Source organism: Diabrotica undecimpunctata, chromosome 1, assembly GCF_040954645.1.
Source record: "Diabrotica undecimpunctata isolate CICGRU chromosome 1, icDiaUnde3, whole genome shotgun sequence".
Taxonomy (NCBI): domain Eukaryota; kingdom Metazoa; phylum Arthropoda; class Insecta; order Coleoptera; family Chrysomelidae; genus Diabrotica; species Diabrotica undecimpunctata.
The window spans coordinates 32,304,873-32,329,544 of NC_092803.1; the positions used below are offsets into that span (position 1 = coordinate 32,304,873).

Sequence of the window (24,672 nt, forward strand, 5' to 3'; positions counted from 1 at the left end):
TAGAATCTGACCACATTATTTGATGGAGATTAAACGGAAAAATCGTACGTGATGATTTAGATTTCATCGAATCAAATCTAAACATTAGTACCTTGTTTAAGGTTACGCTTCTTCAAGGAGTGGCTATTCCCTTATTTTGCTAGAATTTTTCAGAGGGGAGCGAGCAACGCTAGTTGCGAGTAGTGTCTTTTGGAGTGGTATGCGGCTATAGAGCGGGAGCTTAGATGGTAGTGATGTAGAAAAGGAGCGCTTCGAGGGAGAATTAACTCCCAACCTAGCTATAAGCAGAAGGTACCTTCGGTGTTACCAGCCATAATAGGAACGGTTCCGAATTAGCGTTTTTGGCGTGCAGTTAATTTATCTGCGATATTTGAGGTGAGTTGCTTTAAGGATGTCGTAATACTCATCAGAAAGTTCGTTGCCAGTAAAGTGCATAAGCTTGGCTGGAGGGAATAGAACTTTTGTTAAGGAAAGAGGGTGAATATGTGCCCTCTACAGTGACAGGGAGTACTTTAAGTTTACTTAACTCTGCTGTTTTACCTAGCTATTGTGCAGAGGACGTATATTTTGCTGAGAGATGGAACTCTGTCCTTTATTGATGTTATATTTACAATTTGCTTGAATTAGTGCTGACTGATAATCTTCACGTTTTCTAATGCATTTTCTGAGAATTTGTCTCCCAGTTGCCATTATCGCGTTGGTATGACGAGAATTAAGTAACGCGTAGACAAACGCCTTGTATTCGACAATAGGCCTGATGCAAGTCTTGTAGGTGAGCAAGAGAGTTTTATTGATTTCCGAGTTTTCCAGATAGCGCTCCCAGGAGACTAGCTCTTTTTCTTACCCTGTCTAAAGTGTCTTTGATGTCAATGTCCCGCTTAAATGAGAGTCCTGCTTAAATGAACTATCTATCTATCTGGAAGAACTATCTGGTTCCTCCCATTATCACGGCTGTGAGGTGATTTGAAAGAAATTAATTGGGTTCTGGAGTGGTACTATCCACATAATAGTGTAAGAACTGATATAAAAAATTAGTATATATTAAAAGATGAAATCCAATAAAATTGAAGTTAATAATTTTTTTTAAAATTGGGTAATGGTGGTTGCCTAACAACGGTAAGAGACCTGGTGTGTAAATCCCTGAGAGTCTAAAAATTTAATTAGTAAAATGAATAAGCCTATTAAAAAATTTTATGAGATAATTTGATACAGAATATGATATTCTAACTATTATTATATTGTAGTTTTGATAGTGTTAATATAATACTACCATATTGTGAAGTATACTAAAATGAATATAAATGAAGCTGAGAAAGAATGAATGAAAATATTAATATAGAAAAGGGGAAATGTAAAATGTTGGTTGAGTAATATACAGCAGCAAGAATAAATTGCATACTATGTTGTTGTGAACTGCATGGACAAAGTTAGATAATTAAGTATGTAAATGGAAAACCAGACAAAATAATATGTGTGTGAATATGTATTAGAGAAAGAAAGAAATAATAGAGACTATATTATGTTGAGTTTACTGTGAGGGGATTAGATTGACTGCTTATCTGAGTTGGTTAAGTGAAATGTGTAGTATAGCTATATATTCTATACTACACATTTCACTTAACCAACTCAAATAAGCAGTCAATCTAATCCCCTCACAGTTAACTCAACATATAGTTTGTATTATTTCTTTCTTTCTCTAATACATATTCACACACATATTATTTTGTCTGATTTTCCATTTACATAATTAATTATCTAACTTTTTCCATGCAGTTCACAACAACATAGTATCCAATTTATTCTTGCTGCTGTATATTACTCAACCAACATTTTACATTTCCTCTTTCCTATATTAATATTTTCATTAATTCTTTCTTAGCTTCATTTATATTCATTTTAACATACTTCACAATATGGTAATATTATATTAACTCTATCAAAACTATAATTTAATAGTAGTTAGAATATCATATTCTGTATCATATGATCTCATAAAATTATCTTATATTATCTCATGAAGTGTTTTAACTTCTGTATGTTTTTTTAAACGATAGTCTACAGCCAACTACTGGGATTTCCCCATTAATTTTTATTTATTGATCTAGTCAACGGGATGCCCCGGGTACAGTTGGCTCCTGGGTCAAGATTGGTGCTACAGTTGGCCCCTGGGGAACTTCAGCTTGTGGATTAAATGGTACTGATAGTGTGTTAGAGACAAATTGTTCGATTGTTGAGTAGAAGTAGATTATTTTTACAAAGGAATAGGCAGTCCAGTAGGGTGGAGCTTTTAAAACAGGCCTGTTTGCCAAACCTGATCGAAGGCCTTCTGGACATCAAGGAAGATGCCTATGGAGTATCAGTTTGTTTCATTAAGTTCTTGTGATATAAAGTCTGCTGCTTTAATCGATGCATTTTGTGTGGATTGTTCAGCTCTGAACCCTAATTGACACTTGGATGTGCGTCTAGGCATTCTACGAGTCTCTCCTTTAGAATCCACACGCAGACTTTACCTAGGCTGTTGAGTAAAAAGGTATGTATGTAGGAGTCAGTGTTGGTTAGGAGTTTCCCTGGTTTAGGAATTAAGACTGTGTTAGCTTTTTTCCAAGAAGTAGTAAAGTAGTTAAATAGAAGGCATGCATTGATTATGTTTATATGCAGCGGAAGAATACTCTATAGGAGTTTTTGAGGCATCTTATGTCATCAATGCCAAGGGATGTGTTTCTACCTAAGTTACACATCTGCCTGACGGTGTCCTCTAGCATAGGTGTCACCATCGGATGAGGATGGAGCTCCATCCTCATTTAGCCGAGCTCCATAAGAGCTCGGCCTTATCTTGTGGTTTATTGATGATAATAATTTTGAATAAAATCCTTTATAAAAAGGTATATAAAAAACCCAGTTGGGCTATGTTGCATTGACAAAACGTTTTCGAAATAAATATTCCATCATCAGTGTCCTAAAATAGTATTTAACCACTTAATTAAAAAGAACATGAAAAGATTTAAGTTTTGACTAAGGTTAATGTAAAAGTGTGGTTAATACTTACAAGTTAATACATGGATGTAGCCACTAAATATGTGGGTAAAAACCCTTTAAAAATTATTAAATAAGATTTGATCTACATTATGTCTAGACATAATGTAGATCAAATCTCGACTTGCGCTTATATAAGTTTTATTGTCCAGATAATACTAGTCTTGGATTTATAAGGATACGCAAAATTTGGTAAAGCTTTATTGAATTAGCATACAACAGTTTTGGTACAATTATCAATAAAATGTAAATGTGAAAAAAATATAAATTATCTTATTATATTTGTGTTATGTGCTATGTTATAATTGTTGAGCTTGGGGATCAATCCAGTAGTTCAAGTTCATTTGGTAGATAAATGCGCATGGAATTGGAGAGTATCTAAAAAATAAAAAGATTTGTTGTCAAATACTGGATATAGAAAAGATTATTAACTATTTATTGTCATTACATATTATTTTAAACGCCAAGTAGAGTAATCACAAAGGTTTGCATATTTTCTGGTAATGCTTAAAATAGATTCCTGACAGGTATATTTTAATTCACGTGTTAGCCTAACATTACATCTCCATTGATTTTTAACTCTATGCACAAATGTAGTTTAGTGGCCTAAGGTGTTAAGCCATTCTACTTTAACAAAATTCACAGTATCCTGACTGTAAACTTTTAAGAAATTTTGAGAAATTTTGAGAAATTTTGAGAAATTTTGAGAAATTTTGAGAAATTCTGAGAAATTTTGAGAAATTTTGAGAAATTTTGAGAAATTTTGAGAAATTTTGAGAAATTTTAAGAAATTTTGAGAAATTTTGAGAATGAGAGAAATCTAATAAAAAGGTAGATGGCAACAAAAAATAAATAATGCTAAATAATTTAGCAGAAAAAGTGAAACTGATAATAATACTTAACTGTAAGCTATTATTTGAAATAGCAAAAAAGGTCTTCAAAATATAAATAATTACAAAGTAAATAAGGGAAAATAAAAAAAAATGTTGGAAGACCTAGTTGTTAGAGAAACATCTAAAAAATCTTGTAGTCAAGGCGTGAAGTTCGGGTTCGTCCGGAAAAATATTCCCATATTTTTTTGCATAATCACTCTTATGAGATAGGTATTCCAAAATAAGGTTCAAGAGGTCAGCCAGGCGAAATTTTTTATACATATTGTAACAAAATATTTTTTTGGATCGGACATTTTTTTATATTGTTTTTTTTTATCAATATGAACAAAACATGTATAGATCTAGTTATAAATTAATTAAAATGGAAATAAACGAAATATATGACGATTTTCAAGACATTTGACATATATTCAATATATATTATTAAATACGACTAAAAACTGACACTTTTCGTTTTTTTAGTTTTAAATTGTTATTGCATAACTCGAAAACTCGAATCAAGTTTACGGAAAAAATAAGTTATTATAAAAAAAAATATAAAATGTTAATAAATACATAAAATTAAATAAAATTTAATAAAGAATAAGTAAAATTAAATAAAATTTAATAAAAAGCAAATAAAATTAAAAAAAATTAACTAAAATTAAATAAAGTTCAATAAAATTAAATAAAATTCAACTAAATATAATTAGATAAATTTAAATAAAATTAAAAAAAAAATTTAATTAAATGAAATTAAATAAAATTATATAGAATTAAATAAAATTAAGTTAAATTGTATAAACTTATATAAAATATAATAGCCTTAAAAATTATAAGCCTTATGAGCCATTTACTTAAAACATTTCTAAAGGTCATTCACAAAAGAATATATACAAAATGTGAGTAACAACTAACAAGAACACAATTCGGATTTCGTGATGCTCTGGGAACACGGGAGGCCCTTTTTGCTGTAGAGGTGCTATTTCAGAGATGCAGGGATGTGAATTGTGACATATACGTATGCTTTATAGATTACCAGAAGGCATTTGACAGAATAAAACAGGACAAATTAATGACTCTAATGCAAGAAATTGGAATTGACAACAAAGATCTTAGAATTATCAGAAACATTTACTACAATCAAACGGCCAAAATCAAAATAGAAAACCAGTTAACTGATAAAATTGCAATAGAACGTGGAGTACAACAGGGCTGTATTTTGTCTCCATTGTTGTTCAACATTTATTCTGAATGGGTATTTAAGGAAGCTTTAGACGGTTGTGCGAAAGGAATACTAATAAACGGTGAATGGTTGAATAACATTAGATATGCAGATGACACTATAGTTTTTGCCGATAATCTGAATAACTTACAGATATTAACAAATCGCAAAACAGAAGTCAGCAACAGATACGGACTAGCTCTTAACATAAAGAAAACCAAATTTATGACAATTAGTAAAAAACCAATACTAAACGCTCAACTTACAATCAACCAACAGAATATCGAAAGAGTCGAGCAATATATATATATATATATATATATATATATATATATATATATATATATATATATATCTAGGCACCAATTTAAATAGCCAATGGGACCACTCAACAGAAATTAAACAGCGAATAATAAAAGCAAAAGCAGCATTCGTTAGAATGAGAACCATTTTCAACAGTCGAGACATATCATTAAAAACAAAATGCCGTCTATTGAACTGCTACATATTCACAGTTTTGCTCTACGGAATGGAAGCATGGACACTGACTGTTGCATCTATGAATCGGCTCGAAGCTTTCTAAATGTGGTGTTATAGGCGCATCTTACGTATATCCTGGGTTGACAGAGTTACTAATGTGGAGGTCCTGCGTAGAATGGGGAAAGAATGTGAAATTCTCATGGCCGTCAAAACTAAAAAGTTGGAGTATCTAGGACATGTAATGAGAAATCAAGAACGTTACGGCCTTCTCCAGCTGATTCTCCAAGGGAAAGTAAATGGTAAGAGCGGACCGGGAAGAAGACGCATTTCCTGGCTTCAAAATTTACGAAAGTGGTATAACACGACTACCACTGAACTGTTCCGCGCTGCAATAAATAAAGTAAAGATAGCCGTGATGATCGCCAACATCCGGAACGGATAGGCACTTTAAGAAGAAGAAGATATAAAATTAAAAAAAAAAACATATAATTTAATACCTAAATATATAAAATTAAATGAAATTAAATAAAACTAAGTAAAATTAAATAAAATTCAATAAAATTAAATAAAATTAAATAAAATTAAATAAAATTAAATAAAATTAAATAAAATTAAATAAAATTAAATAAAATTAAATAAAATTAAATAAAATTAAATAAAATTAAATAAAATTAAATAAAATTAAATAAAATTAAATAAAATTAAATAAAATTAAACAAAACTGGTGACAATGTCGATAAGCTTTAAGAAATCTAATCGAATTAAAACGAAACTACTGTGACAACAAAAAAAGTTAACAGGTGTCATGAAAAGTTAGGTTCAGTAAATAAGGAAATAAAAAGAATTATGAGGTTCTACAGGTACTTAGAAATGATAGATAAAGTTATCAAATTATAGGTAATGAATTTGGCAGGAAGTCATCGTTTTTAGTTTGGTCAAGCTTTAGTGAGTTTTATACAAAATGATAAAAACTAAGATTCTCGGTATTGCTATTAAAATAATACTTACAATCCCTCCGGTGGTTGAAGTGCGTCTACTTGCATCGTATCTATATCATTGCTCATTAAACAGATCAATCCGGCAAACGTGGTTTTTCTGATTTCCGCTAGCTGGAAATTTGTGAAGACGCCAGGGTGTTCGAAGAAAAGCCTGTCGCATCTGCGGAGTCGCAAGAACTGCTCTGTTATTATACAAAAGCCCGTTGGACCCACCTTTGCACCAGACTTAAAATTTTCAAGATGTATTCCCACTATTCCATCTATGTCGTCCACCGATTCGTACAATGAGGACAATTTAGCAATATTCTACAAAATTAACAAAATCAATCAACTACTGTATTATGTATGACGCAAAAAATTATTAAAAAAATATAAAACTGTATTTTTACCATGTTGTGCTACTAAAATATTGATATCTAAAATTATTATTCGTCAAAAATAAACAGGATTTGGAAGACAATAATATCAACCTTGAGTTATAGGCGACTTAAATTCCTTCTGATTCTTTCGTAGGAACGTGTTTGAGACTATTTGGTAGGTTTGGAGTATACAGTGATGAGTGCCTTAACAACCGGCAAAATAACGCAAAAGATAGAAAACATAATACGTTGCGAAATAAAAAGAGAGGAAAGTAGTAGAGGTGGGAAACTATCGATAGAAACCTCTAATATACATTACATTATATTAGGACTATCGATAGTTTCTTACCTTTAGTTAGCTTATGAGCTAGTTGACTTCAGTCATAATATTACAAGTATGACGTCGAACATTAACATTTGTTAAATTTCGCATAAAGTAAAAACGAATTGAAGGCAATAAAGCAAATACAAATAAACAGTTTAATTAGTAGTAATTTGATAATTAATTCTGTGTTGACGAATACAGAATAACAAGCTATGATCATTTTGTATTGAGAAGAGTGTATGCGACGTATCAAATCATAGTTTATTTTTGATCAATACTTTAATTTTGGATAAAAAAATACTCCTACTTACACTGTTTTTACTTACATTACGTGATACGTATTACTATGACTGAAGTCAACCAGCTCATAAGCTAACGTCTAAAGGTGGGAAATTTTCGATAATTCTAATGTAATGTAAAGTAAATTATAGGTTTATATCGATAATTTCCCACCTCTACTACTTTCATCTCTTTTTATTTCACAACGTATTATGTTTTCTATCTTTTGTGTTATTTTGCCGGCTCTTAAGGCACTCATCCCTGTATGCAAATTACATTATGCAAATATACGCTGCGTATTTTTCATGTTTTCATTAAATGCATATGCCTTGCAGTATTTGCAGATTTAAAAGCATATAATTGCATATATTGATAGGATAAGCAGTATACTAGTGACATATGTTAAAATAAAATGTGAAAGTATATATTCGGCTGACAAGCTCATCTGTTGTTAAACCCATAAACATAACGGGCATTCACTACAAGTATTACCGTCCGAGTGTTTAGAATTATAGATTTTCCAGAAAAGATAACGTTAGTAAATACCTATTTTATTATATTATTTATATTATTATATTATACTATTATATTATACTATTATATTATACTATTATATTATACTATTATATTTTGAATATTACAAATGCTACCAGTACTTTCTGCTGTATGAATTATTCTAGAAAAAGCAAACGAAATTAAATTTTAAGTTAGCATTGGACACCAATTTTAGTCGGTTTGCAACGTGGCCAGATAACTTAATTCGTAAAATAGTTATTTGTAGAGTTTTTATTTAAAAAAACTAATAGGTGAAATAATTTATTAAAATTAATAACGTAAGTGCCGTAAAAAATCGGATTCTGAGTGCACAAGCAAGTGAAATCATATACTCTTTTAAAATTGATGCAACCGGAAGCAAAAGGAGTCTTATTATCTTGAGTTATTCAAAGTACAATAACGACAGCTGCTTTGACAGGTAAATTGATGATATATTTATATTATAAGAAATATTTTATAGTTCTTCAAACTTAGATTACAATTTTTTTGTTATAAAACAAATATAAAAAAAATGTGTAAAATTATGAAGTCGTGAGGTTGAAAAAGCAGAAACTCTTGGATTCGCCACACCTAATAAATAAAGAAATAAGTCCTCAAAATACATCTAGATATATGTTATCAAGGTATCTTATGAAGACAGATATAGTTTGTATCTTATCGTTTAACAAGTTCCCACAGTTTAGAAAATTCATCAGAATTTTGTAAGCGAACTCAATTATTCAGGAAGTAGACAAAAATCGGTAGAGGAAGTCAAGGTGATTTTATTGGAAACTTTGGACTGGGCACCCGTAACGAGAGAGGAGACAGATTGGCTCAATTCTGCCAAGAGACCGATTTTATTGTCGCGAATACTTATTATGATCTGCCGCCCAGGAGACTCTTTACATGGAAATCTCCAGTAGACAGCCAACATAACGTCATCAGAAACCAAAATGACTACCTTCTCATCTGCAAACGATACCGAAATTCCATAAAATTAGTGAAATCATACCCCGGAGCTGATGTGAGATCAGATCACAACCCAGTTGTAGGAAGCTTTAGAATTAATCTAAAAAAGCTTGTGGCTAAAACTAAAGTAGAGAGGATACAAGTATCCCGTTTGAGAGATCCATCAACAAAAGAGCAAGTCACACTAAAAATTAAAGAAGAGCCCACCAAAATAGAAATTATTCCTACTGAAGATGCGAACAGGAAATGGCATATGTTAAAAGATGTTCTTATATGCACATGTGAGATAACACTAACACCTAAGCTGATCAAGAACAAAAATGAATGGATAACCGATGAGATTCTGGATCTCATGGAAGCAAGAAGATCCTATAAAACCAAAGACAAAAACATGTATAATATTATACACACGCCATGTAGCATAGCCATATGTAGCATATGGTCCACGATGGACCATATGCTACATATGGGCCATCTTGCTTTATGGCATGGAAACGTGGACTTTGAAAAAAACATCTATCAACAAACTTGAAGAATTTGAAATGTGATCATTAAGAAGAATGATGCGCATACCTTGGGTGGATAGAGTTCGAAACGATGACGTCCTTAAGAGAGCCGGCGTGGAAAGAGAACTCTTTAAATTAATTAAAAACCGCAAGATTGGTTACCTTGGGCGCATATTGAGAGGAGCAAAATATGAAATACCACAGTTAATCCGACAAGGGAAAATCGAAGGTAGGAGAGGAGTCGGCCGCAAACAATTATCCTAGTTAAGAAATATTAAAAAATGGACAGGAATACACAATACAGGCGAGCTGTGTCACGCCGCCAAGAACAGAATTCTAGTAATGAGATAGTCGCCTACGCACTTTGGTGTATGGCATGTTAAGAAGAAGAAATTAGGAGGTAGATCACAGATGCAAAGAAAATATGGTATAGTGACAGATGCGAAGAGATTAAACAGTTGGTACAGAAAGATAATAACTTAAACATTCATAAAAAAATTAGGGAAATAACAGGCACTTATATTAAGAAAAAATCAAACATACTGCTGGATAAAAACGGCAAAGGCTGGAGATAGCACTAGAGCAGGAAAAGTTCGACAACGGCCCAGACATAACAAAAGATGAGGTATTAGAGGCGATAAAGCGAACAAAGAACAACAAGGCAACGACGAAATACCTGTAGACATAATACGGTTAATAGAAGCACAGCAAATTGGAATATTGGTCGAGTTATTCAATACAATATACATTATAGGAATCATTCCCAGATATTGGCTGATGTCAACATTCATAACACTACCAAAAAAACCAAATGCAAAAGAATGCCAAGACCACCAGATAAGTTTATTGAGTCATACGCTCAAAATATTTTTAAAAATTATACACCGAAGAATACACAACAAACTTGAGCAGGACATAAGTGATAGACAATTTGGATTTAGAAATGCACTGGGAACGAGGGAAGCCCTGTTTGCTGTGAATGTACTTGTGCAAAGGTGCATGGATGTTAATCAGCCAGTATATATGTGTTTCTTGGATTACAACAAAGCCTTCGATAAAAACTTAGATATGATAGACATTAGGATCATTAGCGCTATCTATTATAATCAGATCGCTGTGGTAAAAGAGAACAACGTCTTTTCAAATGAAATACAGATTGAGAGGGGCATCAGGCAGGGCTCTGACCTGTCTTCTACTTTGTTTAATTTGTATTCAGAGGAAATAATCCAAGAAGCACTAAAAGAACTAACTATGGGAATAAAAGTAAATGACCGACCAATCAACAATATACGGTTTGTCGACGACACTATTTTATTAGCGAAATGTCTTGATGATTTACAACAAATGGTTGACAGAGTGGTAGAAGTCAGTGAAGAAAATGGACTGTCACTAAACACAAAAAAGACACAATTTATGGTAATAACAAAAGCCCAATAGCGCCAAGAAAACATAACAATAGATGGAGAACAAATATCTGGGTACAATAATTAACGAAAATAATAAGTACACACAAGAGATTAAGGCAAGAATAGGACAGGCAAGAAATTCTTTCAACAAACTGAAAAAAGTACCCTGCAGCAGGACATTTCAATTTTTTTAAAGATAAAACTTCTGAGATGCTACTTGTTCTCCGTATTATTTTATGGGTTGGAGGGTTGGACTTTAAAGAAAGATGTTTCGGACAGATTGGATACATTCGAGTTATGGGCCTACAGAAGGATATTAAAAATAAGTTGGGTGGATAGAGTCACGAATGTCGAGGTGTTGAGAAGAATGGGAAAAGATAAAAAGGTTTTAAATACAATTAAAGTCAGAAAACTGCAATATCTGGGACATGTCATGAGGGACGAGCGTTATAACTTATTGCAATTATTAATGCAAGGAGGAATATAGGGTAGAAGGAGTCGCTGAAGAAGACGCATCTCCTGGTTGAATAATTTGAGAGCTTGGTTTAACTGCACTTCTGATGACCTCTTTAGAGCAGCGATGATGAAAGTGCAAATTGCCATCATGGTTGCCAACCTTCTTAGAGAAGATGGCACGTGAAGAAAAAGAAGATAAAGTATGAGAAGGGAATGTCATAAACTTGAGTTTCGATGAAAAAAAAAACAGTTGACAATAGAAAAATATTGATAGAAAAACATAAAGTTAGACATTTAAGACTGCAATAACTGAGGTACATTAAGGAAGCTAGAATAGCAAATAAATTTATGGTGTTTACTGACGAGACCTATTTATTAACGAGTCCTATTTCCATAAACAATTGCTGTGACACCAGCAATAATACAAGGTTTTGTTCCTGGATCTTATTTGAGGTGGAACTCTACTTCAAAATATAGAGACTTTTATAATAACATGTTGAAATAACCTGTTATTCTTCCAACAATAACAATTGTTGGAAGAACAACTTTTGAGTAACTTGCCTCAACAAATAGTGTAACAGTGTTGCACCAGTAGAGTAATGCACCATATCATAATAAACAGGAATTTAAAATGTCCCACATCCTCATCGAAGAAGTGTGTTATGCATGAATGTCTTCGAGAAAAAATCATCCCATAATACTGCTTCTATGTAGAAGCCTTGATCTCTATAATATAATAGCATTTCATAAACCTCGTTATGTAAAATATGTAATCGATGAAATTATACGAGCAGAAGGACATGATATATTTAGACTCCCACCATACCTTCCCGATTTAAATTCTATTGAAATGGTTTGAGGAGCTTTGAAATCCTATGTGGGAGCCAGAAATATAGATTTTATATTTACGTCAATACAGCAGCTATCGGACGAATTTTTTTAAACATTTCCTGTGAAAGAATGGAAAAAAATAATTGAAAAGTCATCGCAACTGAACGTGAACTAATTTTAAAAGAGCCATTAATTGATGTAGTCGTGGATAATATGGTTATCAATGTACACTAAGGTTCAGACAGCAAAGATTTTCAAACAAATTCTTATAACGAAAACAGCGATTTCGATGATGAATAAAAACTGGTTTTTTTAAAAGTTTATTTTTATGAGCTATTACCTCTACCGTTGAAAAAAATTGATTTTACCTAAAAAGGATGTTAGAAGCCTTTTAATTTAGTAGACATTTGTCCATTTTAAAAATTATGACGAATTATTCTTCACCTAATCATTTTTTTTACACATTTTATCAATTATCTCAAACAACTTCGATGTTAGTGCTCTGATAATAAATATTTCATAAAACCATTACTGTAATTGTAGAGTATTAATTATTTTACAGTTCAAAGACAAACCTCTAAAATAATAATCGATTAGGCAACGCCACATGAATGACCCTCTCTATCGCTTCTCCTGCTCTCGGTTTCAGATAAATATGTTCTACTGTAAGTATATTAGATTACTATAAAGTTGGTTGGTTTTAAATTAATCTCGGGTTGTTCAACTTTTGTGATTACATGTTATTTTCTGTTGTGTGGAAAAGAAATGATTGTATTATTTCTTATGAAAATGTCTAAAGTAGCAATTAAAAAATCAATTGGTTAAAAGCAAAAATCAACTAAAAGCTTTTGACAATGTATTTGTGATAACCTTTGTAAATTTGTCAAACTTCTTTACACATCTTTGTGTCTGTCGCTATTTAATGTTCTGAAGCTTTCTGAAGAACGATTTCCGAAGTGGAAATTGAAACGTCAATAAACGTACTTTAACCTTTAATTGTGGCTTATTCCCATTTAAAAAGTAATTATCGTTATTTCAGGTGAGCAACAGTCCCATAGTTTCGTGATTATCTTGCTTGCTCAATGATATCTCCACTATTAAATAAGAACCCTAGAAGTAAAGGGGAATAAGTGACATTTTTATAAATATTGAGAAAACTGCATCTTCTTCTTCTTCTTCACGTGCCATCTCCGCGACGGAGGTTGGCAATCATCATAGCTATTCTGATCTTAGATGCTGCTGCTCTAAATAGTTCAATTGATGTGCATCCGTACCATTCCCTCAAGTTACGCAACCATGAGATTCTTCTTCTTCCTACACTTCTCTTGCCCTGGATTTTCCTTTGTATAATCAATTGAAGTAGGTTGTATCTCTCATTACGCTTAACATGCCCCAGGTATTGCAGCTTTCGTGTCTTGATGGTTTCCAATTTTTAAAAACTGCATCGCTGAACTGTAAATCTTTCAATATATTTGAAGGAACTAAGCGATAAGTCTAATCGGTGCTGCTTTTTAGGGGCAAGTTACTTAGCCTCCTAGCCAACTATAAATAGGGCTTGGAAGAGAATAGATACAAGTGCACTTGTACACCTGTTCCACTGTGTCAGACTGTTAGTTGCGTTTGTTATCGTTTTGGATAGGTAGTAGTATAGCTCTTCTAAAGCAATATTGTTTCGTTGTTAAAGTAATACTTTAATGTAAATTTCAGCGTTTCACGTTATTATAAAGTGCAGTGTTTTTAGGAAAAGTTCGTTTCGGATTCGTAGGCCAGATAAGTAAAAAAAATAGAGCTAAAATAGCAAGAAATTTAGGTAAGCGTATATGAACAAAAAACACAATACCAATGAACCAAAAAAATTATGAAAATCATAATTGTAGGAATAAATGTACCAATATTTCACAAGAACAAACACTTTCAATTTTTAAAGAGTATTGATCATTGGGCACTGGAATCTCCAAAAATGGATGGTTTTGGAGTATGTAAACAGTTTATAATGAAAACTCTTGAGGTCTTTAACAAACGTTTACAAAATGTAGTTAAAAACAATAAAAGTCTTCTAAAAAAGACAAAGGCGTGTCATGTATAGACAAAAGAGGAAAGCAATCACCCACGAACAAAACTTCTGAAAGGGCAAATTGTTGTAAGTAAGTTGTTGCTTTGTGCGTGTGGTTTGAGGTTGGTATGTCTTTCGTTGTCCAAGTACTTGCGCATGGTGAAGACGGTGTGGATGATGATTGTGTGGATTGTGTGGACTTCGCTCAGAGTTTAGGTAGTGTGTCGCTAGCGCGAGGGAAAATTTTCTTCGTCTAGTTTTTCCTCGTAAATTTTCCTCTGGGAAAGGGAGGTGTTGTTACGTTCCAAATTTAAAGTAGAAAGTCCCACCTCTATTTTATCAAAATTTAAATAATTCAGGACGTGTAAGAGCGGTTGCCTATAATATATTATAAGCAAGGTGGCGAAAATAAAATTAGTAATTTTCAAATAGGGGTAATGTCTGGCAAATTGTGCTGAAGTTAAGGGAACACGTCCTCTTTTTTGTGAAGAAACTAATTTAGATCGTTCTTTCTAGAGTTATCTTGGAAGAATTGGGATCATAAAATTGAAATTTTTGAATCTCGGTACTATTCGGTGACCTCCGTGTGTCAAGTTGTCAAGTGTTCGGAAAGACGACGGAAAGAAAGTGATTCCAGGTTTGAGAGTGTTACTGAAAGGTTGGGCTAGATTAAAAACGGCATTTTTGTTTTTTTGCTTTTGCTGCTGTTCCATGTGGGATCTGGACTAGTCCGAACCGTGTGGATATTCAAGGGGATTTGCTGCCTTCGTGGAAGGGTTTTTTTTGGAATATCCACAATTTCGCTAAAAAAAGCGGATCTACAGTACACGTGAATACCGGGAGTCGTATTTAGATCAAGAAATTAGCCTTAATCACGAGTCCAAATAGCCGGCTACGCTTCGGTCCAATTTGGGATATTTCAAACCCCTAATCTGGCTAAGAAGGGGTTGGTTGGTTGGTTTGTTTGTTTTTTTCTGCTTCTTCTTCTTCGTATTTTTCCATCTGGCTGTAATTTTCAACTTTTCAACATTGTCACACAAGTCTATGTACATCGGCAATCGTATGGGATTTTGGATTGAAGACACGCTGAACTATAACTGGAATTCCACGCGGTGAAGTATATGAATATTCGAGGTATGGATCGATAATTAATTTTCAACGGAAGATTTAAGCACCGTCTAATTTGGTTTGCGGAATACAATAGTTTTTTTTTAAAGATTATTTGCTGTTAGTTTTTATTTTCATATTTACAAATACTTTACAGATTTTTTTTAAAGATAATTTGCGGTTTATTTTATTAATTCAATATTTACACATACCTATTTTAATTTTGTAAACTGCGTCTAAGGGGGGGTTATATATTTGAGATTTATTTTTTTATATTATTTTCTGCGCACGCACTTGAGCTCACGTGGTGTCCTATTTGCGTTAATTATTTTTTTTTGGTTGGTATTGAACCGCACACCCCTTAGCGTCCGGTACTTTTGACACGTCTTACCTTTCATTTTGTTCTGTTAAGTAGAAATAACTTATGAATTTTTGTTAGGCAAGCAGAAGCCGCATTTTTATATTATTTTTTTATTAAGCCTATGGTAAAGTTAAATAATATTGTAATATGTAATATGTATGTATTTATTTTCAACTATCTTGGGAATCTATTTATTAAAATTGACTAAATTCTAATCTGACAATTTCATTTATTTTTTTATTTATTCAGGTTGTATACTGTTACTTAGTATTTTAGTAGTAAACCTATTGGTAAGTTGGTGGTTTATTGAATAGCAACGTAGGGAAGGCTGTGGGCCAATTTACCTGGCGCCCCTGATATAACTTCGGATTTTTTTGTTTTGTGGACCGCACGACCATCTCCACTGTTTTGTCTAGCCGCGAGCCATTCCCAGACTGTCACCGTATAGTACTTTTCTTTCCGGGTGTACGTCTGATTTATATTTGGTACAATTTGTAATTTTTTTATATAGATTCGGTTTTGTACGCCACATATTTTGGCGCCCAACGTGGGGCCCTTAATTAATTAACCTTTTTTTTGTCAACCCCTTGTGTAGATTCCTTTTAATTAGTTAACCTAACGTGTTTGGGCTTTAATTGACTAACTTTGATTTATTTACTTTACCACTGGTTTTGCACTTAGTAGTAGTCTTAGAACTTCGTGTTTAGTGGAAGTGTATGCCAAGAAGTGCTTACTAGTTTTTTTTTGTGTGACGTGAAGTTGGAAGAAGCCAAAAATGGAACTTAAAAGAAGATACTTTGAAGTGGTGTTGTGGAACTTAGAAGAATTATGGATATATTAGGACTTTGAAATATTTCTATTTCAGTTGGAGTTCAAATTTATTTTTTTGAGAAGTTGGACTTCGAAATTCTACATTGTGGTTTAACTTACTTATGTTAGGGAATGTAAAATCTTTTTTTTTTGAGATTATGTTGTGACTTGTAATTTGTTCTGAAACAATGAAATTTTGAAAATCTTTTGTGAAATTTTATAGATTGAATAAAGCGACTATTACTTTTATTTTGCTTTTGGTTTGCTCCCATTAATAAAGTAAACTGTACCTGTGTGTTAATATTTTTACTTATATCTTGATTTTGTTTGAATATTTGCTCCTTTCGGTTGATACATTTTTTTTTAAATTTTGAACTTTGGCAAGATGGTGCGAAAACTTGTACCCAACTACTTAAGGAAAGAGGAACTGGAATATGAACTCAAAATTCGTGGAGTGTCTACTGGCACTGTTGAGTCTATGAGGTCTAGTCTGTCTGATGCACTTAGTCGTGAGGCAGCAAATGAAAGCTTTAGATATCCTGAGCACCCATTCACCTTTTCACAGGATAAAACTGCAATCGAGACTAAACTTGCGGAGCTGAATACGGCTGTTGGAAAGTTTGCCGGAACTCCTACTTGTGCTGAGTCCTTGAGATTGCGGACACAGATTAACCATGTCTTGGGGAGAATTGATCTTATGGTATTGCCAACAGGTGATGATGCAGACGCAGCCCAGGTTGTTAAGTCAGACTTTCTTGCTGAGATTTTGAAGTTGTCACAGGATTTACATGATAAGCAGCATCCAATCGGATCTGGTTCGGTACCAGTAGCGCTCGATGTGATTTCGGTTTTAAATCAGTCTTTTCAGGCAGGGGTAGGACAAGTTCATGCTTCTTCTCCTGGAGCGATGTCACAAGCTGGTAATAATGTTTTTTCAGGGTCTGTCTCTAGTTTTTCTTCTGGGATGATACTTCCTCATAAATGGGGAATAGAAAAGTTTTCAGGTTCTGCTAGGGGTATGTCTATTTCTGCATTTTTTGAGATGGTGAATGAATTGAGTCTCGCTCGTCATGTACCAGATAGTATACTTTTGGAATCAGGTATAGATTTATTTTCGGATAAAGCCTATCAGTTTTATAAAGATGTTCGTCTACGTGTAGGGAGTTGGGCTGAATTAGTTGAAGAGTTTCGTAGGGAGTACCTGTCAGCTCACCATGGGGAAGCGCTTTTTGAAGAGCTTCGGAGGAGAACTCAGCATTCGTCTGAGACTATTGGAGTTTACTTGGCAATAATGAATAGTTACTTTAATCGCTTGCGTTGTCATGTTCCAGAGGAAGTTAAATTGTCTATAGTTATTAGGAATTTGCATCCGTTCTATCAAGATAGATTACGTGATCCTTTGCCAGCTACCTTGGAGGAACTTCGTGTTCTATGTCGCAGTATGGAGGAAAGACGTGATTGTATTAGGAACTATGTTGAACCGAATAGTAGGAAAATGAATACTTTGGAAAAGGACCTAGCTTATATCAGTGTGGATGCTGAAAGTTGTAGTAGTGTTAGTGAGGGTCCTGTTGTTTCATCCGAATCGGAGTCCGCTAGAGGAAAGTTTAGGACTTTAATCTGTTATCGTTGTAATCAGTCAGGCCATAAGGCAGTAGGGTGTCTAATGAAGAAGGAGGCTGTTCACTGTTTTAAGTGTAAGAAAGAAGGGTTTACAGTCAGAACTTGTCCTTCGTGTAATTCGGGAAACGGAAGGAAGCGCACCTAACTGGTCGAAGAGGTGTTGCCGACGTTGACTCGACCAACCTACGTCCTATTTTAGACTTTATTTTACATCATTCCGAAGGAGATGAACGTCCATATTTGAAAGTTAAAGTCTTAGGAAAGGAAATTTTGGGATTATTGGATTCTGGTGCTTCAAAGACCATTGTAGGAAGAACTGGTTGGAAATTTTTACAAAACTTGGGTTTAGAGTTGGATACTTCGAAGAAGACCGTTTGTAGAGTGGCGAATGGTCAGATGTGTGAATCGTTGGGGGAATGTTTAGTACCTTTCATGGTTAGGGATCGCTTGCGTGTCTTGCCAGTATTAGTTATTTTGGACGTACCGCACATTCTGATTTTAGGATCTGATTTTTGGCGTGTTATGGGTATCGTTCCAGATTTGAGGCATAACGAATGGTATTTTTCGGACGCTCCAGCAATGGTAGGTTCAGTGGATCATCTCCGAGGTCAAACTATTTTGACCGATGCAGAGAAGTCGCAATTGGAGGAAGTTATTAATAGAAGTCGTGAACTAATGGGCACTTCTCTTGGTTGTACTGATGTCACTGAGCATGTGATTGTTTGTAAATCTGCACCCATAAAACAACGTTACTATCCTGTATCCCCAGTAATCCAAAGCCATATTGATAAAGAGCTAGAAGATATGTTGGCGAAAGGAGTAGTGGAGCGATCGAATAGTGCTTGGTCGTCCCCGATTCTCTTGGTGAAGAAAAAGGTTCCAGAAGGTGAAGAACCAAAATGGAGGTTCTGCGTAGACTATCGAAAGCTTAATGCCGTAACAGAGAGGGATGGCTACCCATTACCGTACATCTCTAATATTTTAAATAAATTAAAGAACGCGCATTATCTTTCCACCATAGACATTAAGTCGGCGTATTGGCAGGTACCTGTTGCTAAGGCTTCCAGGCCTTATACTGCTTTTACGGTTCCTGGTCGAGGTCTTTTTCAGTTTTGCAGAATGCCTTTTGGATTACATAATGCCCCGGCTACATGGCAGAGGTTGATAGATCGTGTCCTCGGTCCGGAGTTGGAACCCTATGTTTTTACTTACTTGGATGACGTGGTCATCGTGACAAAGTCTATTGAAGAACATGTAAGGATCTTAGAGGAAGTCTTTAGACGCTTGAGAGAAGCTAAGTTAACCGTTAGCTGGGATAAATGTCAATTTTGTAGACCGGAACTAAAGTATTTGGGTCATGTGGTTGATAGGAATGGACTACATGTTGATGGTGATAAGGTCAAGGCTATGCTACGTATCCCAACACCCACATCCGTCAAGGAAGTTCGTAGCATCATAGGCACATTTTCCTGGTATCGAAGATTTATTCCTTCCTTTGCGACACTACTAGCTCCAATTACAGCGATATTGAAGAAAGGAAGAAAATTCAATTGGACCCCGAGTTGTGAAGAATCTTTTCAGAAAATAAAAGAATGTCTAGTTTCTGCTCCGATACTTAATTGTCCTGACTACAATTTGCCTTTTGTTGTCCAATGTGATGCCTCAGGATATGGAGTGGGCGCCGTGTTATTGCAGCCAGGCCCGGATGGTGACGAAGTAATTAGTTTCCTGAGCAGATCACTAACGCGTCAAGAAAGGAATTTTTCCACGACGGAACGGGAATGTTTAGCTGTGTTATGGGCAGTCGAAAAACTGCGTCCTTATTTGGAGGGTGTTCCGTTTACGGTCGTGACTGATCACGCATCCCTCGTATGGCTTCAAAATTTGAAGGATCCTACTGGAAGATTAGCTCGATGGGCGGTAAGATTGCAACAATATGACTTTAAGATTGTGCATCGGAAAGGAAAAGAACATGTTGTCCCCGATTTGTTATCTCGGTCAGTTCCCGTGCTTGATATGGTTGAAGAGGTTGTACCGCTTCCTAGTGGTGATAGTTGGTATGATAAACTTTGTAGAAAAATCGAGTCTAATCCCTTGAAGTATCCTCAGTGGAGAATGTCTGGTGGCAAACTTTATAAATACATCCGTCCCAGTTATGGATTTTTGGTCGAGGAAGCGGACAATTGGAAGGAAGTCGTTCCTAAGGGTCAACGATTGGAAGTGCTGAAGTTGTGTCATGATAGTCCTTTAGCAGGTCATATGGGGATCCTGAAAACTTATAAGCGTATTAACGAGAAGTATTTTTGGCCGAAACTGCGGAGTGATGTGTCTCGTTACGTTGGACGTTGCTCACTGTGTGCCATGCATAAGGTGGAACAAGGTAAGCCCAAAGGCTTTATGACTCCTCAACCTAAAGCTACTCAACCATGGGAGATAGTAGCAACCGATCTTATGGGACCTTTCCCAAGATCAACTCAAGGCTATAAGTTTATCTTAGTGGTAATGGATGTGTTTAGTAAATTTTCTTTGGTATTTCCGTTGCGATCCTCAAAAGCCGTGCATGTCGTTAAGAAAATAGAAGAAGAAGTTTTCCTCGTATTTGGAGTTCCACGTCTGTTACTATGTGATAATGGTGTCCAGTATACTTCGGGTATTTTCAAGAAAATGATGGAAACCTATGGTGTCTCAGTTCGTTATAATGCGTTGTATCATCCACAGTGCAATCCATCTGAACGCTATAACCGAACCCTTAAAACAATGATGGCAACTTATATAGCTGACAACCATAAGAAGTGGGATGAAAATTTGGCCAAACTAGCATGTGCTACGCGCACTGCATACCACGAGTCGACTGGTCAAGATCCCTACTTCATAAATTTCGGTCGGAAGATGGTAGTGGATGGACGAGATTTTTCCCGAAAGGACAAACTCGGAGACCCGGAGGACGAAGTAGCTAAAATGGGATATAATCGATCGCGTGGACTCCAGGAATTATTTGTTGATGTTAGAAAACGTTTAGATAAAGCTTCGGCTAAGTGTGAGAAGACCTATAATCTACGGAGACGTCCAGAGGAATTTCAGCCCCATCAGTCAGTATGGCGGAGAAATTTTGTGTTGTCAGATGCCGCTAAATATTTCACGAAAAAGTTAGCTCCTAGATGGATAGGACCCTACTTCGTGAAGAAGAAAGTTTCCCCCTGGACATATAGTTTAGAGGATGAAAATGGCAAGGATCAAGGTATTTGGAATATTAAGGATTTAAGGATTAGTAACCCGACTGGTGATCCCGATAGGATTTAGGTCGGAGTAGAACGGACTAGCAAAGTTTTGTCTAGTCTAAGTAAATTCTTCTGAAATTGGTTGTATTTATTTTTTTTTGTTGTGTCCGTGAAGGATGACTGAGTGTTGGCTATGATCGGTTCTTAGGATGTATTTGGATGGTCAACCGATTCGTTTTTTTTTTGTGTTAGGTAGCCAATACGAAGTCGTAGGGTTGCGGTAGCCTTAATTTCTTTTGATTTATGGAATTGAATGTCACTTAGGTTTGGTCAGAAATATGTTGTCTTCGATGATATGGCGTTGGGATTTGTTTTGATGTTAGTAAGCCATTCTATTTAATTGGGATTTTTTCGAAGCCACATAATTATGTTTTGGTGAATCTTGTTGGATAATAGCTTAGTTTTGGATGATTCACTAAATTTCGTTGTATACGGATTTAAATTCTGAAAGACCTATCTCATTTTTATTTTAATGAACAATTGGAATTACACTACTGTTTCGGTAGATGTTTCTCGCAGTATCAGTAAGAGTCGAGTGGTGGAGAGTTTCTTATGGACTCATGTTATGCGAGGTATAGTGAAGTACTAGCGATGCCCCAGAGCTGGGAGGTCGCGAATAAGGGCAACATCCAGTAACCGACCAAATCAGTGTTGTCAGATTGACGTTGGAATTTGAAACTATTCTACTTGATCTCATACGATGAGAGATGACTGTTGTGTGGAAGTGGAGTAAGTGTTGTAAGTAAGTTGTTGCTTTGTGCGTGTGGTTTGAGGTTGGTATGTCTTTCGTTGTCCAAGTACTTGCGCATGGTGAAGACGGTGTGGATGATGATTGTGTGGATTGTGTGGACTTCGCTCAGAGTTTAGGTAGTGTGTCGCTAGCGCGAGGGAAAATTTTCTTCGTCTAGTTTTTCCTCGTAAATTTTCCTCTGGGAAAGGGAGGTGTTGTTACGTTCCAAATTTAAAGTAGAAAGTCCCACCTCTATTTTATCAAAATTTAAATAATTCAGGACGTGTAAGAGCGGTTGCCTATAATATATTATAAGCAAGGTGGCGAAAATAAAATTAGTAATTTTCAAATAGGGGTAATGTCTGGCAAATTGTGCTGAAGTTAAGGGAACACGTCCTCTTTTTTGTGAAGAAACTAATTTAGATCGTTCTTTCTAGAGTTATCTTGGAAGAATTGGGATCATAAAATTGAAATTTTTGAATCTCGGTACTATTCGGTGACCTCCGTGTGTCAAGTTGTCAAGTGTTCGGAAAGACGACGGAAAGAAAGTGATTCCAGGTTTGAGAGTGTTACTGAAAGGTTGGGCTAGATTAAAAACGGCATTTTTGTTTTTTTGCTTTTGCTGCTGTTCCATGTGGGATCTGGACTAGTCCGAACCGTGTGGATATTCAAGGGGATTTGCTGCCTTCGTGGAAGGGTTTTTTTTGGAATATCCACAATTTCGCTAAAAAAAGCGGATCTACAGTACACGTGAATACCGGGAGTCGTATTTAGATCAAGAAATTAGCCTTAATCACGAGTCCAAATAGCCGGCTACGCTTCGGTCCAATTTGGGATATTTCAAACCCCTAATCTGGCTAAGAAGGGGTTGGTTGGTTGGTTTGTTTGTTTTTTTCTGCTTCTTCTTCTTCGTATTTTTCCATCTGGCTGTAATTTTCAACTTTTCAACATTGTCACACAAGTCTATGTACATCGGCAATCGTATGGGATTTTGGATTGAAGACACGCTGAACTATAACTGGAATTCCACGCGGTGAAGTATATGAATATTCGAGGTATGGATCGATAATTAATTTTCAACGGAAGATTTAAGCACCGTCTAATTTGGTTTGCGGAATACAATAGTTTTTTTTTAAAGATTATTTGCTGTTAGTTTTTATTTTCATATTTACAAATACTTTACAGATTTTTTTTAAAGATAATTTGCGGTTTATTTTATTAATTCAATATTTACACATACCTATTTTAATTTTGTAAACTGCGTCTAAGGGGGGGTTATATATTTGAGATTTATTTTTTTATATTATTTTCTGCGCACGCACTTGAGCTCACGTGGTGTCCTATTTGCGTTAATTATTTTTTTTTGGTTGGTATTGAACCGCACACCCCTTAGCGTCCGGTACTTTTGACACGTCTTACCTTTCATTTTGTTCTGTTAAGTAGAAATAACTTATGAATTTTTGTTAGGCAAGCAGAAGCCGCATTTTTATATTATTTTTTTATTAAGCCTATGGTAAAGTTAAATAATATTGTAATATGTAATATGTATGTATTTATTTTCAACTATCTTGGGAATCTATTTATTAAAATTGACTAAATTCTAATCTGACAATTTCATTTATTTTTTTATTTATTCAGGTTGTATACTGTTACTTAGTATTTTAGTAGTAAACCTATTGGTAAGTTGGTGGTTTATTGAATAGCAACGTAGGGAAGGCTGTGGGCCAATTTACCTGGCGCCCCTGATATAACTTCGGATTTTTTTGTTTTGTGGACCGCACGACCATCTCCACTGTTTTGTCTAGCCGCGAGCCATTCCCAGACTGTCACCGTATAGTACTTTTCTTTCCGGGTGTACGTCTGATTTATATTTGGTACAATTTGTAATTTTTTTATATAGATTCGGTTTTGTACGCCACAAAATAAAAACATATTATAAGTTCCCTAACAAGCCACTACACTAGAAATAAGACTCCGAATATGAAGTATCTTCATCGAGAGTGTAATTTGAAAATAATGTGTAAACTTTATTTTGATTTCTGTAAGGAAGAAAAACAGAAAGAACTTGTAAAGGAATATTTATAATACTCAGTTAAACCTTAGTTTTAAAAAGCTAAGTACAGATACTTGTGATAAATGTGACAAATAGCAGATAGAAATAAATCATGGTTCGGCAAAAAAAACCCTTTAGCTCAGACAGAAAAAGATTTTTACTTGCGTAAGGCGGAAGCCGTATGAACAGCAAAAGATAAGTGTCATGAACTAAAGAATGCTAGCAAAATTATCTTTAACTTGCCAAAAACTATGCCAAGTCCTAATGTGTCAACTTCTAAAGCATATTATTTAAGACAACTATAGATGTATATCTTAAAAGTCCATAACCTACAGACTGGAACGACCCATTTCTTTATGTGGCACAAAGGTCAGAGTCACGTGG

General features: G+C 34.7%; 1 protein-coding gene across 1 annotated transcript in view; it reads right to left on the minus strand.

The window, feature by feature from the left end:
- Positions 1-3,232: 3,232 nt before the first annotated feature.
- Positions 3,233-24,672, minus strand: part of LOC140436568 (peroxidase-like) — a 60,609-nt gene continuing 39,169 nt past the window's right edge. The window contains exons 8-9 of the mRNA XM_072525531.1: positions 6,619-6,914; positions 3,233-3,411 (exon numbers count right to left, since the gene is read on the minus strand). Coding sequence (XP_072381632.1) covers positions 3,333-3,411; positions 6,619-6,914 — 375 coding nt within the window. The 3' untranslated portion in view covers positions 3,233-3,332. The remainder of the gene's footprint in view (positions 3,412-6,618; positions 6,915-24,672) is intronic.